The sequence below is a fragment of the Engystomops pustulosus genome, chromosome 3, assembly GCF_040894005.1.
Source record: "Engystomops pustulosus chromosome 3, aEngPut4.maternal, whole genome shotgun sequence".
NCBI lineage: Eukaryota > Metazoa > Chordata > Amphibia > Anura > Leptodactylidae > Engystomops > Engystomops pustulosus.
The window spans coordinates 215696329-215716237 of record NC_092413.1 but is presented as its reverse complement, the minus strand read 5'-3'; the positions used below and the strand labels follow the sequence as shown (position 1 = coordinate 215716237).

Genomic DNA, 19909 nt, shown 5'->3' with positions numbered 1-19909 from the left:
CATGTACAGCCCAGTGTCACCTCCTCGCTCTCCAGTCTATAAGAGAAGCCGCAGCCTTTCTGCTCCCGGCGTAGGACCAGCACCTCCTGCTGGATGGGGTAAGACATCAGCTCTGGACTGTCATTGCCATCAGCGTCTACACAAGCAAAAGTGAGACAATTGGCCTCGGAAATCACAAAGGGGAATCTGTTGGCATCTGTGTTCAGACTGAAAGAGAAGAATACAAGTCAGAGACATAATATATGACACTGGGCGCATCATGTGGTGAGTAATGTGCCCCTATGGCTCCTCAGGTCTCTGTACATGTATAGTAGATGTGCTGCAGACAGAAACTTGTGTGTAATTTGCAGATTTGAGGATTTTTTCTTTCTTTCTGCTGAATATTTATTTTCTCGATGATTTCTAAGGTTCTCAGAGATATCAAAATTTCAAGAAAATGTAATTTCGTTCCATATTTGGCATCTGGAAGGTTCCACAAGTCTATATGACTATTCAGTAACCGGTGAGATGAGGTGAGGTGTGACATTACCTGTATTCCCAGGGTGACAAGGAGCGGCCATTGATGTCCTCCATCTGCACCAAGCTGTCCAGGTAGTTGGTGTCTATGAGACTAATGTCCACTGTCATGGCGGAGGGCAAGCGGCGGCTCCTTCTCCCAGGACATCTCCCTCTGGTCTCCTGGTGGAGCTCTTCATCCCTAGATCCTTCCTGAGTATTCAGGTGGGACAGAGACTCCTCTGGTAGGAAGGCGGATGAGCAGAGGGACACCAGGACGGCCGCCTGAGGGATGGATAAGAGGGAGAACATGGAGGAGAATCCTAATAACATCACATCATCATCTCTTCTGCATTGATGTCTCCTGTGATCTGCGTCCTATCACACATCATGTGACGGATATAAGTGAGTGATGGAGTCAGGATCACAGGATCTCTCCTATAATCCTCCTTCCTCTATACACTATTATACAATGGAGGCTTTGATACTCACCAGCACCAGTGATGTTCTTGTAAGGACCATTCTCCTTCTCCTGTAGATATCAGTGGATCTGCTGTTCTGGTTCTTTGGTTCCTGTCCATCTCCCTATTTATACCAGTTATTGCTCCGGGTGGAGTCTCCATCCCAGTTTCGGTAAGTTCCTGTGGAGTGTGATGATGGGGAGAGGAGTCGGTGTGGACTGTCCAGCTCTGCTCTGTTATGTCACATTATATCCCAGAGACTCCAGGGTCACATCTCCGTCACTTCCCCAAATGAGGCCGTAACTTATCAGAACTCTCAGCATTATCTGGGCCCATAGAGATAACAGCACATGGTAATGAGTGTAATGTCTCCTCTAATAACACTCACCTGGAGATTTCTTATAGGATTACTATGGTGTAGATCAATGTCAATACAATCTAAATCAGTTCCCATTTCCCTCCTGTCCTCATTTATGCCCAATTCTGTGCAGTGTTATTTCTATGGCTTTCCAAGAGGATAGGGGGAAGGGCAGGGATGGATGGGAATAACTCATTAATAGAAAGGGGAACAGCGTAATGCACCTTTCTTCCTCTGGAGGCGCTGCAGGAGAATTAAAGATGTGCTGCTGGTTACTTACATTGATTTATGGGTTTTCACATTGGGATTGTCCAGTGGATAAGTTTGGTTTACTAGATTTTTACAATATTGAGTATTCTACAAATAAAAAAAAAAGTCCACCCAGAACTTTCTAGTGGTAATATAAAGGATTAGAAAGGAGAGGCCAATCTTCAGTGTAGTTTTCCATGTTTCCATAGTTTCCATGATTTTTCTCAATTTTTGTATTCATCGGGTAAGCCTGTGAGTCCTTCCTGCTCCACCCACACTTATACAAAATGTCTGTGAGTCCTCCTTACTCCACCCACCAGAGAATGTGTTATTACACTCCGGGGCTCAGGTTTATGACTCTCCTTATCTCTATCAGCTCCAGATAACCAGGAGAGTAATAGTATTGTGTCCACTCTACTGGTTAATCAATGATTAAGGGATTCCATAATGAGAGATGTTCCTGACCTTTACATTCTCACAATATTTCCTATTAATTTCCCAAAGATTAAAATTATTTTACAAAAAAATTAATAGAAACCTGAGTATCAGGGAATGAGAATTTCAGGAAAGCCCAGAAACCCCTGTGACTCCTATATAATGGGTCCTGGATCCGGCATCACAGCACAGTCCTCCAGCAGAACCTCACCAGAGCTCATCTAGGAGAACAATGGCCGCCCCCAGAACATCAATGGTAAGAACGCTGACCCCTCTACATCTCTATGGACCAGATGTGACCCACAGATCAGGGAGGTTTCTCTAATGTCCCACAGAGAACATTTCTATAGATATATAGATCAGGGGTTTCTTCAGATAAATAAGAAGGTAACCTGCCCCCATATGTACAATGACCCCTGCGATCCCTTAGTCTAGTGTATGGTGGGACATGGACAGTATATGATGGAGATACTTCCATAACACATGTAATATGAATTCTCCTCAGGTTCTCGTCTCGTGGTTTCTTCTGAGCCTCAGCTCTTGTGTCCATGGAAGAGACGAGGAGATACCTGGTACAGAAGGGTGGGATGTCCCTCCAGTGTCCGGGGGGGATTGTCCATTTCCTGTGGACACCACATTTCCTTCCCGTGTGAAGGTGGATATGAGGGTCAGCAGCAGAAGTTCTGCTCAGATGATGATGGAAAGTGTGAGGAGCCGCTCCATGTCTCCATGGGAATACAGGTAACTATAAGGAGGTGATAATATGACTCTGTTCACACCTGAACTGCAGGATATCTCATACTGGGGACACTGGTGGCACTTAAACCATCTTCATGGCTTATAATGGACTTTATACATTTTTCCAATTAACATCCTGGAAATAATGTGACCTGAAGATCCCAGGAAGGTCTTTGACATGTAACATTGTCTTCCCAGGAAATTTAGGACAAGGTCAAACAATAAATTCATCTGGGACTAAATTATCAGCTGTTTATTGCTCCAATCTAATCTCTGATCATCTCTTTCCCCCAGCTCTAATGTGGACCATAACCGGGTTCCTGCAGTCATCAATGAGGCCAGATGTCTCCACCACGGCTGTGTGGACCCTGAGGGGAATGTGGACCTCAGCATGAACTCAGTCCCCATCAGACAGGAGATCCTGGTCCTGCATGGTGAGATGAGAGGATGTGTCCCCGTCTATAAGCTGGACAAGCAGCTGGTCACCGTGGGCTGCACCTGTGTCCGGCCCATCGTCCACTACCTGAAATAGGAGACAACATTGTAACAGAACCTCATGGGTCAGGACTGTGGAAACATCCTCATCACCCCTGGAGACTAATTACAGATCGTTAATGGCTGCTCCTCACAGCCAAGATTATCGCAGCCCTAGTGAAAGCTACAAAATGGGAGCAATCTTCTGGCCTGTCTTGGGCTTCAGTATTTATTACTTTATTTAAACAAACTCTTGCGATAATAACAATGAGTAATTTGTGAAGAATAGTGTTATTTTTTCCCTTTGTAATTTATTTATTTATTTATTATTATATCATATTTTATTATATTTTATATTATTATATTATATGAAAATATTCTGCATAATGATTATTTGTATGAATAAAAATCTATTTAGCTGCTTAGTCCTCAGTCTATATCTTATTGTATACAGTGGTGTAGCAAGACTCCAATATTGATTTGGAGCCCAATACACTTAAGCCTCTAACACTGCTCATTAGACCAAAAGTGCAACTGTAAAGTTGCATCAACCCAAAAAAAAGAAATTCTCTAATATACACTCACTACCTATCTGCAGCCGTTTGTCAGGTAACAGGCTGGAAGCTAGCAGTACGATATCTCTCTGGCTGTCTTTGTGTGGTTGGTTGCCATGGGAATCCGTAGCTAGAAGGAGGAGAGGACGATGGGTGGTTGTTGTTGTGAGGGGTCACTAGCACATGCACGCTCCTTATCAGTAAAAGCTCCCGGCAGCTCCAGGGCCTGCCGTGATGTCATAAGCATGTGACTAATCACATGCTTCAGGTTCTCCAATTACATGCCAGGAATGGTATGTAGCAGTTCTGTTTGTGTTTGGATATAGTAGAAATGGGAATGTATGAAAGTTTAGCAACTAAAAAATGAAGACAGAGCTTCGGTTCCCCATCAGTTCTAATGAATGGATAAGATCCTGCACACACAGCACAGTGTATACCTCTGAGCAGATATCTGTGTACTGGTCTGCAGACAGGGGGCATCTACCATACAGTATAATGGCAAAAAATTAAAAAAAATCAGTGATTGAATTATTTCTTTTTTTTTACGGAGGTGGTTTTCTGGAGACGTTTCATTGAGTGTATATGTATATGTACACATATTGTGATACAATAGCACATGTGTTAACACTGTGTTAACATATTCATTTTGTAAATGCATTGTTAACAGCTATCTCATCTTCTCAACTGTTCTGATGCGTTAATGCCACATGTGAATATATCCTTTATATATCTTTTTCTTTGTGATGTAGTAGATTCCTGTATGATGCTGAGCTGCACGGCTCTGTGTCTTCCCTGCCTCGCTCTGCACTATATCTCTTTACAAGCAGTAACACTGATTCTGTTTCCTGATTGGCTGAGTGGTTTGTACACGTTCACGTGAATGCCCTGAGTGCTATTGGCACTGCCCATAGCTGATGTCACAACCAGGAAGTCCCGCCCACTCCAGGAAAAGCTGAGAGGATATTACAGATAGCCTCACATATCTATTAACCCTATATCTCAGGATAGTTAGAAGCTAGAAGCAGGATACAGGTATCATCGGAATTTAAAGGCTCTCTCCAGCTGTGCTAACACTATTTTTATCAAGCAACTTTACAGTTTAGCTTTAACAATACACATGAACTGTATGAACCATGAAATCTTCTTGTGGCGGTGACAGATCACTGCAGAATTTGACATCAAGGTGTCTTCAGTTCCTTTCATCTACACACTGCGCTTCTAAGAATACCCAATGATAGTTATATATAGTAAAGCAGCCCCCCTCATGTAAAAAGTATAAAGTATCGCAGCACCACCTGATAAATGAATATATGGTACAGCACCCCCCTATGAATACTGTACATATAATACAGCAGCACGGCTGCAAGAATTGTTATATTGTACTGTATAACCCCACATTATTATTAACAAGTTGCACCGTAACCCATCCCCTATTAATTTATATATAGTCAGTAATAGGTTATTTACCCTATAAAATTTGTGATGAAATGTTCGTAAGAAAATACATCTATATCTTATTGTCATGGTATTATGATTATTATATATGTGTATAGTGCATTTAATCCTAAACCATAATGAACCATAACAAAGACCAGAAATAGTTCAACATAATGGAGATGATCCAACATGGACCTGATCCAACAAAGCAAGGACTAATGCCAACATGGACCTGATCCACCATACAATGGACCACTAACATCATGGACCTATCCCACTATAGAGTGGACCTATACAAGCATGACCTATACTAACACGGACCTGATCCACCATACAATGGACCACTAACATCATGGACCTATCCCACTATAGAGTGGACCTATACAAGCATGGCCTAGACCAACATGGACCTGTTCCACCATACAATAGACCACTAACATCATGGACCTATCCCACTATAGAGTGGACCTATACAAGCATGGCCTAGACCAACATGGACCTGTTCCACCATACAATGGACCACTAACATCATGGACCTATACCGCTATAGAGTGGACCTATGCAAGCATGGCCTAGACCAACATGGACCTGTTCCACCATACAATGGATCACTAACATCATGGACCTATTCCGCTATAGAGTGGACCTATACAAGCATGGCCTATAGCAACACGGACTTGTTCCACCATATAATGGATCACTAACATCATGGACCCATCCCACTATAGAGTGGACCTATACAAGCATGACCTATACCAATACGGACCTGATCCACCATACAATGGACCACTAACATCATGGACCTATACCGCTATAGAGTGGACCTACACAAGCATGGCCTATAGCAGTGACGGCGGACCTTTTAAAGACCGAGTGCCCAAACTACAACCAAGACCCACTAAATTTATCGCAAAGTGCCAACACAGAAATTTAATTTGAGATTTATACTCCCTTCTCTGTCACAGCTTTCATTGATACCAGCACCCTGAGGACATAAATAAAGCAGAAAATAGAAGAAATTTGGATGATCATTGTAGCCTCCCTCCAGGGTCCCATAAACAGGAAGAATTGTCAGGGCCGGAGCAGGAGCTACAATGATAATCCAGATCTGTCTACACCTTCCCACTCCTCCAGTGGTCCCAGGTAGAGCTGTCACTTTACAATAGCTCTGTGCACAGCAAGTCCTGGGCTGTCTGGGACTGCAGGAAGATACCTGGAGTCATCTCTGGTGATGGCCTGAGTGCCCACAGAAAGGGCTCTGAGTGCCACCTCTCGCACCCGTGCCATCGGTTAGCCACCACTGGCCTATAGCAACACGGACCTGATCCACCATACAATGGACCACTAACATCATGGATCTATACCGCTATAGAGTGGACCTATACAAGCATGGTCTATACCAGTGATGGCGAACCTTTTGGAGACAGAGTGCCCAAGCCACAAACCCACTAGTATGTCGCAAAGTGCCAACATGACAATTTAAGCAGTAACTTATTGATCCCTGCTGTATCACGTTTTAATTGTATTGGTGTTCTGAGTTCACCAAAACAATAGAAAGATGGAGAAATTTGGATTGTTGCTTCCCTCCAGGGTCTCCTGAAGAGGAAGAATCAAGGGACCTAGAACAGGAGCTCAAATGACAACCCATCTCTATCCAGCCCTTCCCGCTCCTCCTGTAGTCCTGTCAGTGAAGGATGTCACTTAAAAATAGCGTTGAACATGGCACATCCTGGGCTGTACTGGACCGCAGGAGGAAGCCTTGAGTCATATCTGACAAACTCTGTGTTGGGGTGAAGGCCTGGGTGCCCACAGAAAGGGCTCTGAGTGCCACCTCTGGCCTATACCAACATGGACCTGATCCAGGATAGACTGGACCAGTACCAACATGGATCTTTTTTACTATAGCATGACATGTGTCTGACCACAACCCAAACTTTGATCATTTTACTGAATTATAACCAAAAAAGTATCCTAAATCTATAAGAACATAACCGCACACTACAGACAAGACAACACAATAGACAAGAATTAGCATCTTATGTCCTGTTATTTATTACTTAAATATTACAAAAATAATCCATATATATATATTCCCAGTCCCTCAGATGTGTTGGAGCCTGGGCCGGACACATGTACAGCCCAGTGTCACCTCCTCGCTCTCCAGTCTGTAGGAGAAGCCGCAGCCTTTCTGCTCCCGGCGTAGGACCAGCACCTCCTGCTGGATGGGGTAAGACATCAGCTCTGGACTGTCATTGCCATCAGCGTCTACACAAGCAAAAGTGAGACAATTGGCCTCGGAAATCACAAAGGGGAATCTGTTGGGATCTGTGTTCAGACTGAAAGAGAAGAATACAAGTCAGAGACATAATATATGACACATTTTTGGAAGGTGTCTCTATTATATTCCTTAGGTCTCTATAGATGTTTGGTAGATGTAGTGGAGGCAGAAATATTATATATAACCATCAGATTTGGTATGTATTTCCTTCTTTCTGCCATGTTTTCTATGGTTCTTTGTTTATCTGATGTTACAGCATAAGGCAATCTAAAAACAATTTTGACTTTCCATTTAGGAGACATCTGGAAGGTTCCACAAGTCTCTATGACTATTCAGTAACCGGTGAGATGAGGTGAGGTGTGACATTACCTGTATTCCCAGGGTGACAAGGAGCGGGCATTGATGTCCACCATCTGCACCAAGCTGTCCAGGTAGTTGGTGTCTATGAGACTAATGTCCACTGTCATGGCGGAGGGCAAGCGGCGGCTCCTTCTTCCAGGACATCTCCCTCTGGTCTCCTGGTGGAGCTCTTCATCCCTAGATCCTTCCTGAGTATTCAGGTGGGACAGAGACTCCTCTGGTAGGAAGGCGGATGAGCAGAGGGACACCAGGACGGCCGCCTGAGCGATGGATAAGAGGGAGAACATGGAGGAGAATCCTAATAACATCACATCATCATCTCTTCTGCATTGATGTCTCCTGTGATCTGCGTCCTATCACACATCATGTGACGGATATAAGTGAGTGATGGAGTCAGGATCACAGGATCTCTCCTATAATCCTCCTTCCTCTATACACTATTATACAATGGAGGCTCTGATACTCACCAGCACCAGTGATGATCTTGTAAGGACCATTCTCCTTCTCCTGTAGATATCAGTGGATCTGCTGTTCTGGTTCTTTGGTTCCTGTCCATCTCCCTATTTATACCAGTTGTTGCTCCGGGTGGAGTCTCCATCCCAGTTTCGGTAAGTTCCCGTGGAGTGTGATGATGGGGAGAGGAGTCAGTGTGGACTGTCCAGCTCTGCTCTGTTATGTCACATTATATCCCAGAGACTCCAGGGTCACATCTCCGTCACTTCCCCAAATGAGGCCATAACTTATCAGAACTCTCAGCATTATCTGGGCCCATAGAGATAACAGCACATGGTAATGAGTGTAATGTCTCCTCTAATAACACTCACCTGGAGATTTCTTATAGGATTACTATGGTGTAGATCAATGTCAATACAATCTAAATCAGTTCCCATTTCCCTCCCTGCTCTGCTCATTTATGCCCAATTCTGTGCAATGTTATTTCTATGGCTTTCCAAGAGGATAGGGGGAAGGGCAGGGATGGATGGGGATAACTCATTAATAGAAATGGGAACAGTGTAATGCACCTTTCTTCCTCTGGAGGCGCTGCAGGGGAATTAAATATTTGCTTCTAGTTACATTGATCTTTGAGTTTCGACATTTGGAATGTCAAGTGGAGAAGATTAGTTCAATAGATTTATGCAATTTTTCGGATTCTACAAAAAAACTAAAGTCCTCTCCTGTCTGGTGGTAATAAAGGATTAGAAAGGAGAGGACAATCTTCAATGAAGTTTTCCATGTTTCCACAGTTTCCGTGATTCATAATTTTCTCAATTTTTGTATTCATCCGGTAAGCCTGTGAGTCCCTCCTGCTCCACTTAATGTCTGTGAGTCATCCTTACTCCGCCCACTCAGAGAATGTGTTATTACACTTATTACTTTCAAAGCCTGAACTAATAGTACTGAATGGCTTCTACAGACATCGGGAGGGAATCCCTTTGAGAGAAGTGTCGGGTTAGCGGAGAGCAGGGACCACGTCATCAGGTCAGATCATCATCTGTCCATATATGGTCACTGCATCTCCTAGGGTTCCCCAGAGCAGACATCAGGCAGGGAATCCTTTTGAGAGAAGTGTTGGGTTAGCGGAGAGCAGGGACCACGTCATCAGGTCAGATCAGCATCTGTCCATATATGGTCACTGCATCTCCTAGGGTTCCCCAGAGCAGACATCAGGCAGGGAATCCTTTTGAGAGAAGTGTTGGGTTAGTGGAGAGCAGGGACCACGTCATCAGGTCAGATCAGCATCTGTCCATATATGGTCTCCAGGGCTTCCCCAGACACAAGCTCGTTATTAACTTAAATTAAGTAATTTTTTGCCCAGGCTGAGATTCAAACCTGAGACCCTCTGTACTAGAGACAGGAGCCTTTACTAACTGAGCTATAAGCCCAGTGATACATATCTAAGTATCTTTGGTAACTAAGAAGTGTTATCTGCTACTGTTACACTGTGACACAGACTTAATGCACTGATACATAGGGGGTCATTTACTAAGGGCGCGAATCACGACGATCTTCCCTGAATTGCCCCGGGTTTTTGGCACACGCGATTGGATCGTGGCACGCCGGCGTGCACGCGACGGAAATCGGGGGGCGTGGCCGAACGGAAACCCGACAGATTCGGAGAAACCGCCACATTTTTTTTAAAAAAGTGTCGCTGGACACGCGCTTATCTGCACCCGGCTTGGTGAATTTCAGTGCAATCCCATGAACTTCAGAGCAGCAGCGCCAGCTGGTGGACATCGGAGGAACTACCTTAGTGAATCGCCGGAAGACTCGAATTGGGGGTGTGGCATAGGGCTACGCGTGCCGCCATTTTGTCCCTCTTTCCCTTTCACAAATATTGGGAGGTATGCTCTGGGGCTCAGGTTTATGACTCTCCTTATCTCTATCAGCTCCAGATAACCAGGAGAGTAATAGTATTGTGTCCACTCTCCTGGTTAATCAGTAATTAAGGGATTCCATAATGAGAGATGTTCCTGACCTTTACATTCTCACAATATTTCCTATTAATTTCCCAAGGATTAAAATTATTTTACAAAGAAATTAATAGAAACCTGAGTATCAGGGAATGGGAATTTCAGGAAAGGCCAGAAACCCCTGTGACTCCTATATAATGGGTCCTGGATCCAGCACCACAGCACAGTCCTCCAGCAGAACCTCACCAGAGCTCATCTAGGAGAACAATGGCCGCCCCCAGAACATCAATGGTAAGAACGCTGACCCCTCTACATCTCTATGGACCAGATGTGACCCACAGATCAGGGAGGTTTCTCTAATGTCCCACAGAGAACATTTCTATAGATATATAGATCAGGGGTTTCTACAGATAAATGAGAAGGTAACCTGCCCCCATATGTACAATGACCCCTGCGATCCCTTGGTCTAGTGTATGGTGGGACATGGACAGTATATGATGGAGATACTTCCATAACACATGTAATATGAATTCTCCTCAGGTTCTCGTCTCGTGGTTTCTTCTGAGCCTCAGTTCTTGTGTCCATGGAAGAGACGAGGAGATACCTGGTACAGAAGGGTGGGATGTCCCTCCAGTGTCCGGGGGGGATTGTCCATTTCCTGTGGACACCACATTTCCTTCCCGTGTGAAGGTGGATATGAGGGTCAGCAGCAGAAGTTCTGCTCAGATGATGATGGAAAGTGTGAGGAGCCGCTCCATGTCTCCATGGGAATACAGGTAACTATAAGGAGGTGATAATATGACTCTGTTCACACCTGAACTGCAAGATATCTCATACTGGGGACACTGGTGGCACTTAATCCAACTCAGTGTCTTGTAATGGACTTTATAACATTTTTTCCAATAAACATCCTGGAAATAATGTGACCTGAAGATCCCAGGAAGGTCTCTGACATATAACATTGTCTTCCCAGGATATTTAGGACAAGGTCAAACAATAAATTTATCTGGGACTAAATTATCAGCTGTGTATTGCTCCAATCTAATTTCTGATCATCTCTTTCCCCCCCAGCTCTAATGTGGACCATAACCGGGTTCCTGTGGTCATCAATGAGGCCAGATGTCTCCACCACGGCTGTGTGGACCCTGAGGGGAATGTGGACCTCAGCATTTACTCAGTCCCCATCAGACAGGAGATCCTGGTCCTGCATGGTGAGATGAGAGGATGTGTCCCCGTCTATAAGCTGGACAAGCAGCTGGTCACCGTGGGCTGCACCTGTGTCCGGCCCATCATCCACTACCTGAAATAGGAGACAACATTGTAACAGAACCTCATGGGTCAGGACTGTGGAAACATCCTCATTACCCCTGGAGACCAATCATAGGTCATTAATGGCTGCTCCTCACAACCAGGATTATCACAGCCCTAGTGAAAGATACAAAATGGGAGCAATCTTCTGGCTTGCCGAGGGCTTCAGTATTTATTACTTTATTTAAACAAAGTTTTGCGATAATAACACTAAGAAATTTGTGAAGAATAGTGTTATTTTTGCTTTTTGTAATTTATTTATTTATTTATTATATAGTATTTTATTATATTTTATATTATTATATTTTAAGGAAATATTCTGCATAATGATTATTTGTATGAATAAACATTTATTTAGCAGCTTAGTCCTCAGTCTATATCTTACTGTATACAGTGGTGTAGCAAGACTCCAATATTGAATTGGAGCCCAATATATTTAAACCTCCCGCACCGCCCCCATCCTGCTTATTAGACCAAAAGTGCAACTGTAAAGTAAAAAAACATTTGCCTAGCTCTGCATCAACCCAAAAAAAGAAATTTTCTAATATACACCCACTACCTATCTGCAGCCGTTTGTCAGCTAACAGGCTAGAAGCTAGCAGTACGATATCTCTCTGGTTGTCTTTGTGTGGTTGGTTGCCATGGGAATCCGTAGCTAGAAGGAGGAGAGGACGATGGGTGGGTGTTGTTGGGAGGGGTCACTAGCACATGCACGCTCCTTATCAGTAAAAGCTCCCGGCAGTTCCAGGACCTGCCGTGATGTCATAAGCTTGTGACTTATCACATGCTTCAGGTCATCCAATTACATGCCAGGAATGGTATATAGCAGTGCTGTTTGTGTTTGGATATAGTAGAAATGTGAATGTATGAAAGTTTAGCAACTAAAAAATGAAGACAGAGCTCCGGTTCCCCATCAGTTCTAATGAATGGATCAGATCCTGCACACACAGCACAGTGTATACCTCTGAGCAGATATCTGTGTACAGGACTGGTCTGCAGACAGGGGGCATCTACCATACAGTATAATGGCAAAAAATTATAAAAATCAGTGATTGAATAATTTTTTTTTTTACGGAGGTGGTTTTCTTGAGAGGTTTCACTGAGTGTATATGTATATGTACACATACTGTGATACAATAGCACATGTGTTAACACTGTGTTAGCAGATTCATTTTGTAAATGCAATGTTAACAGCTATCTCCTCTTCTCAGCTGTTCTGATGCGTTAATACCACATGTGAATATATCCTTCATATACCTTTGTCTTTGTGATGTAGTAGATTCCTGTGTGATGCGGAGCTCCAGTGCTCTGTGTCTCCCCTGTTTCGCTCTGCACTAGATCTCTGTACAGGCAGTTACACTGATTCTGTGTCCTGATTGGCTGAGTGGTTTGCACACGTTCACGTAAATGCCCCGAGTGCTATTGGCAACGCCCATTTCTGATGTCACAACCAGGAAGTCCCACCCACTTCAGGAAAAGCTGAGAGGATATTACAGATAGCCCCATATATCTATTAACCCTATATCTCAGGATAGGAAGAAGCCAACAGCAGGATACAGGTATCATAGGAATTGTTATCAAAGGCTCTCTCCAGCTGTGCTAACACTATTTTTGTCAAGTAACTTTACAGTTATGCTATAAAAATGCACATGCACCACATATACATATAGAATTTGACATCAAGGTGTCTTCAGCTCCTTTCATCTACACACTGCGCTTCTAAGAATACCCAATGATATTTATCTATTGTAAATAGCCCCCTCATGAATAAGTATAAAGTACAACAGCACCGCCCCATGGATGAGAATAAAGTATCGCAGCACCACCTGATAAATAAATATGAATATTATTATTAAATGAATATTATAGTACAGCAACCACAAGGAAAGGCTATGTATACTGGAAGAATGATTATATAGTACTGTATTACCCCCACAGCACCGTACCCCATCCCCTATTAATTTATATATAATCCCTCATGTATGTATAATACAGCAGCACCTCCCTCATGTATGTATAATACAGAAGCACCTCCCTCATGTATGTATAATACAGTAGCACCTCCCTCATGTATGTATAATACAGCAGCACCTCCCTCATGTATGTATAGTACAGCAGCACCTCCCTCATGTATGTATAATACAGCAGCACCTCCATCATGTATGTATAATACAGCAGCACCTTCATCATGTATGTATAATACAGCAGCACCTCCATCATGTATGTATAATACAGCAGCTCCTCCATCATGTATGTATAGTACAGCAGCACCTCCCTCATGTATGTATAATACAGAAACACCTCCCTCATGTATGTATAATACAGCAGCACCTCCATCATGTATGTATAATACAGCAGCACCTCCATCATGTATGTATAATACAGAAGCACCTCCCTCATGAATGTATAATACAGAAGCACCTCCCTCATGTATGTATAATACAGCAGCACCTCCATCATGTGTGTATAATACAGAAGCACCTCCCTCATGAATGTATAATACAGCAGCACCTCCCTCGTGTATGTATAATACAGCAGCGCCTCCCTCATGTATGTATAGTACAGCAGCACCTCCCTCATGTATGTATAATACAGCAGCACCTCCCTCATGTATGAATAATACAGCAGCACCTCCCTCATGTATGTATAATACAGCAGCACCTCCCTCATGTATGTATAATACAGCAGCACCTCCCTCATGTATGAATAATACAGCAGCACCTCCCTCATGTATGAATAATACAACAGCACCTCCCTCATGTATGTATAATACAGCAGCACCTCCCTCATGTATGTATAGTACAGCAGCACCTCCCTCATGGCTGCATTTATAGCTCACGCTGCCTGGGCACTGAGCTTGGACAGAAGAAGGATGAAGGTAATAGACCCTATAAAATTTGTGATAAAATGTGTGTAAGAAAAGACATCTATATCTTATTATCATAGTATTATGTTATATGTGTATAGTGCATGTAATCCTAACCCATAATGGACAATAACAATGACCCAAACTAGTCCAACATAATGGACCTGAACCAACATGGACCTGATCCACCATACAATGGACCACTAACATGATGGACCTATTCCGCTATAGAGTGGACCTATACAAGCATGGACCAGTACCAACATAGCATGACATGTGTCTGACCACAACCCAAACTTTTATCATGTATCTGATTTATAACCTTAAAAGTATCCTAAATCTATAGGAACATAACCGCACATTACAGACAAGACAACACAATAGACAAGAATTAGGCATCTTATGTCTTGTTATTTATTACTTAAATATTACAAAATAAATCCATACACAAATATATATATTCCCAGTCCCTCAGATGTGTTGGAGCCTGGGCCGGACACATGTACAGCCCAGTGTCACCTCCTCGCTCTCCAGTCTATAGGAGAAGCCGCAGCCTTTCTGCTCCCGGCGTAGGACCAGCACCTCCTGCTGGATGGGGTAAGACATCAGCTCTGGACTGTCATTGCCATCAGCGTCTACACAAGCAAAAGTGAGACAATTGGCCTCGGAAATCACAAAGGGGAATCTGTGGGGATCTGTGTTCAGACTGAAAGAGAAGAATACAAGTCAGAGACATAATATATGACACTGGGCGCATCATGTGGTGAGTAATGTGTCCCTATGGCTCCTCAGGTCTCAGTACATGTATAGTAGATGTGCTGCAGACAGAAACTTGTGTGTAATTTGCAGATTTGAGGATTTTTTCTTTCTTTCTGCTGAATATTTATTTTCTCGATGATTTCTAAGGTTCTCAGAGATATCAAAATTTCAAGAAAATGTAATTTTCTTCCATATTTGGCATCTGGAAGGTTCCACAAGTCTCTATGACTATTCAGTAACCAGTGAGATGAGGTGTGACATTACCTGTATTCCCAGGGTGACAAGGAGCGGCCATTGATGTCCTCCATCTGCACCAAGCTGTCCAGGTAGTTGGTGTCTATGAGACTAATGTCCACTGTCATGGCGGAGGGCAAGCGGCGGCTCCTTCTTCCAGGACATCTCCCTCTGGTCTCCTGGTGGAGCTCTTCATCCCTAGATCCTTCCTGAGTATTCAGGTGGGACAGAGACTCCTCTGGTAGGAAGGCGGATGAGCAGAGGGACACCAGGACGGCCGCCTGAGCGATGGATAAGAGGGAGAACATGGAGGAGAATCCTAATAACATCACATCATCATCTCTTCTGCATTGATGTCTCCTGTGATCTGCGTCCTATCACACATCATGTGACTGATATAAGTGAGTGATGGAGTCAGGATCACAGGATCTCTCCTATAATCCTCCTTCCTCTATACACTATTATACAATGGAGGCTCTGATACTCACCAGCACCAGTGCTGATCTTATAAGGACCATTCTCCTTCTCCTGTAGATATCAGTGGATCTGCTGTTCTGGTTCTTTGGTTCCTGTCCATCTCCCTATTTATACCAGTTGTTGCTCCGGGTGGAGTCTCCATCCCAGTTTCGGTAAGTTCCCGTGGAGTGTGATGATGGGGAGAGGAGTCAGTGTGGACTGTCCAGCTCTGCTCTGTTATGTCACATTATATCCCAGAGACTCCAGGGTCACATCTCCGTCACTTCCCCAAATGAGGCCGTAACTTATCAGAACTCTCAGCATTATCTGGGCCCATAGAGATAACAGCACATGGTAATGAGTGTAATGTCTCCTCTAATAACACTCACCTGGAGATTTCTTATAGGATTACTATGGTGTAGATCCATGTCAATACAATTGGATCAGTTCCCATTTCCCTCCCTGCTCTGCTCATTTATGCCCAATTCTGTGCAGTGTTATTTCTATGGCTTTCCAAGAGGATAAGGGGAAGGGCAGGGATGGAAGGGAATAACTTATTAATAAAAATGGGAACTGTGTAATGCACCTTTCTTCCTCTGGAGGCGCTGCAGGAGAATTAAAGATGTGCTGCTAGTTACATTAATCTTTGAGTTTTGACATTTGGAATGTCAAGTGGAGAAGATTAGTTCAATAGATTTATGCAATTTTTTGTATTCTACAAAAAAACTATAGTCCACTCCTTTCTAGTGGTAATATAAAGGATTAGAAAGGAGAGACCAGTCTTAAATGTATTTTTCCATGTTTCCATAGTTTCCATGATTCAGAATTTTCTCAATTTTTGTATTCATCGGGTAAGCCTGTGAGTCCTTCCTGCTCCGCCCACTCAGAGAATGTGTTATTACACTCCGGGGCTCAGGTTTATGACTCTCCTTATCTCTATCAGCTCCAGATAACCAGGAGAGTAATAGTATTGTGTCCACTCTCCTGGTTAATCAGTAATTAAGGGATTCCATAATGAGAGATGTTCCTGACCTTTACATTCTCACAATATTTCCTATTAATTTCCCAAGGATTAAAATTATTTTACAAAGAAATTAATAGAAACCTGAGTATCAGGGAATGAGAATTTCAGGAAAGCCCAGAAACACCTGTGACTCCTATATAATGGGTCCTGGATCCAGCATCACAGCACAGTCCTCCAGCAGAACCTCACCAGAGCTCATCTAGGAGAACAATGGCCGCGCCCAGAACATCAATGGTAAGAACGCCGACCCCTCTACATCTCTATGGAGCAGATGTGACCCACAGATCAGGGAGGTTTCTCTAATGTCCCACAGAGAACATTTCTATAGATATATAGATCAGGGGTTTCTACAGATAAATGAGAAGGTAACCTGCCCCCATATGTACAATGACCCCTGCGATCTCTTAGTCTAGTGTATGGTGGGACATGGACAGTATATGATGGAGATACTTCCATAACACATGTAATATGAATTCTCCTCAGGTTCTCGTCTCGTGGTTTCTTCTGAGCCTCAGCTCTTGTGTCCATGGAAGAGACGAGGAGATACCTGGTACAGAAGGGTGGGATGTCCCTCCAGTGTCCGGGGGGGATTGTCCATTTCCTGTGGACACCACATTTCCTTCCCGTGTGAAGGTGGATATGAGGGTCAGCAGCAGAAGTTCTGCTCAGATGATGATGGAAAGTGTGAGGAGCCGCTCCATGTCTCCATGGGAATACAGGTAACTATAAGGAGGTGATAATATGACTCTGTTCACACCTGAACTGCAAGATGCCTCATACTGGGGACACTGGTGGCACTTAAACTATCTTCATGGCTTATAATGGACTTCATTAATTTTTTCCAATAAACATCCTGGAAATAATGTGACCTGAAGATCCCAGGAAGGTCTGTGACATATAACATTGTCTTCCCAGGAAATTTAGGACGAGGTCAAACAATAAATTCATCTGGGACTAAATTATCAGCTGTTTATTGCTCCAATCTAATTTCTGATCATCTCTTTCCCCCCCAGCTCTAATGTGGACCATAACCGGGTTCCTGTGGTCATCAATGAGGCCAGATGTCTCCACCACGGCTGTGTGGACCCTGAGGGGAATGTGGACCTCAGCATGAACTCAGTCCCCATCAGACAGGAGATCCTGGTCCTGCATGGTGAGATGAGAGGATGTGTCCCCGTCTATAAGCTGGACAAGCAGCTGGTCACCGTGGGCTGCACCTGTGTCCGGCCCATCATCCAGCACCTGAAATAGGAGACAACATTGTACCAGAACCTCATGGGTCAGGACTGTGGAAACATCCTCATCACCCCTGGAGACCAATCACAGGACGTTAATGGCTGCTCCACACAACCAGGATTATCACAGCCCTAGTGAAAGCTACAAAATGGGAGCAATCTTCTGGCTTGTCGTGGGCTTCAGTATTTATTACTTTATTTAAACGAACTGTTGCTATAATAACAATGAGTAATTTGTGAAGAATAGTGTTATTTTTTCCCTTTGTAATTTATTTATTTATTATATAGTATTTTATTATATTTTATATTATTATATTTTAAGGAAATATTCTGCATAATGATTATTTGTATGAATAAACATTTATTTAGCTGCTTAGTCCTCAGTCTATATCTTACTGTATACAGTGGTGTAGCAAGACTCCAATATTGAATTGGAGCCTAATATACTTCAACCTCCCGCACCGCCCCCATCCTGCTCATTAGACCAAAAGTGCAACTGTAAAGTTTAAAAACATTTGCCTAGCTCTGCATCAACCCAAAATAAGCAATTCTGTAATATACACTCACTACCTATCTGCAGCCGTTTGTCAGCTAACAGGCTAGAAGCTAGCAGTACGATATCTCTCTGGTTGTCTTTGTGTGGTTGGTTGCCATGGGAATCCGTAGCTAGACGGAGGAGAGGACGATGGGTGGGTGTTGTTGGGAGGGGTTACTAGCACATGCATGCTCTTTATCAGTAAAAGCTCCCGGCAGCTGCAGGACCTGTTGGGATGTCATAAGCATGTGACTAATCACATGCTTCAGGTTCTCCAATTACATGCAAGGAATGGTATGTAGCAGTGCTGTTTGTGTTTGGATATAGTAGAAATGGGAATGTATGAAAGTTTAAGGGCAAAAATAAAGACAGGGCTCAGGTTCCCCATCAGTTCTCATGAATGGATCAGATCCTGCACACACAGCGCAGTGTATACCTCTGAGCAGGTCTCTGTGTACAGGACCGGTCTGCAGACAGGGGGCAGCTTCCATACATTTTAATGGCAAAAAATACGGAGGTGGTTTTCTGGAGAGGTTTCACTGTTTGTATATATATATGTACACATACTGTGATACTGCTTTGTGTTCATCTTTTTATTCCTATGTTCTATAGTGTAGGTGGACATGTTTTAGGGTGCATTCACACGTGGCAGTAACACATTTTTCACGTTTTCAAACACCTCTGAACAGCTGAGAAGAGAAGATTTGCCTGATTATATAGCTTTTAACACTGAGTTAACAAAACATATTTTAACATATGCTAACATGTTAACATTATTTCAACACATGCGTTTACATTGCATTAATAAGCACATGTGTTGACACTATGTTAACATATAATAGCACATGTGTTAACACTGTGTTAACATATGCATTCTGTAAATGCAATGTTAACAGCTATCTCCTCTTCTCAGCTGTTCTGATGCGTTAATGCCACATGTGAATATATCCTTAATATATCTTTTTCCTTGTGGTGTAGTAGATTCCAATATGATGCGGAGCTCCAGTGCTCTGTGTCTTCCCTGCCTCGCTCTGCACTAGATCTCTGTACAAGCAGTAACACTGATTCTGTGTCCTGATTGGCTGAGTGGTTTGTACACGTTCACGTGAATGCCCTGAGTGCTATTGGCACCGCCCATAGCTGATGTCACAACCAGGAAGTCCCACCCACTTCAGGAAAAGATGAGAGAATATTACAGATATCCTCATATATCTAATAACCCTAAATCTCAGGATAGGAAGA

At 43.4% G+C, this 19909-nt stretch overlaps 1 protein-coding gene across 1 annotated transcript; it reads left to right on the top strand.

The window, feature by feature from the left end:
* Window positions 1–17107: 17107 nt before the first annotated feature.
* On the top strand, window positions 17108–18148 carry LOC140122950 (interleukin-17A-like). The gene is made up of 3 exons (XM_072144194.1): window positions 17108–17131; window positions 17381–17616; window positions 17911–18148. The coding sequence occupies exons 1-3, from the start codon at window positions 17108–17110 to the stop codon at window positions 18146–18148; spliced, it is 498 nt and encodes a 165-aa protein (XP_072000295.1).
* Window positions 18149–19909: the final 1761 nt, after the last annotated feature.

What these genes read in the sequence shown, in the direction of transcription:
- LOC140122950 (XM_072144194.1), top strand. Translation starts at nt 17,108, where the DNA reads ATGGCCGCGCCCAGAACATCAATG. An exon ending in CCGCGCCCAGAACATCAATG is followed by an intron (nt 17,132 to 17,380) that starts GTAAGAACGCCG and finishes AATTCTCCTCAG; the next exon opens with GTTCTCGTCTCGTGGTTTCT. An exon ending in ATGTCTCCATGGGAATACAG is followed by an intron (nt 17,617 to 17,910) that starts GTAACTATAAGG and finishes TTTCCCCCCCAG; the next exon opens with CTCTAATGTGGACCATAACC.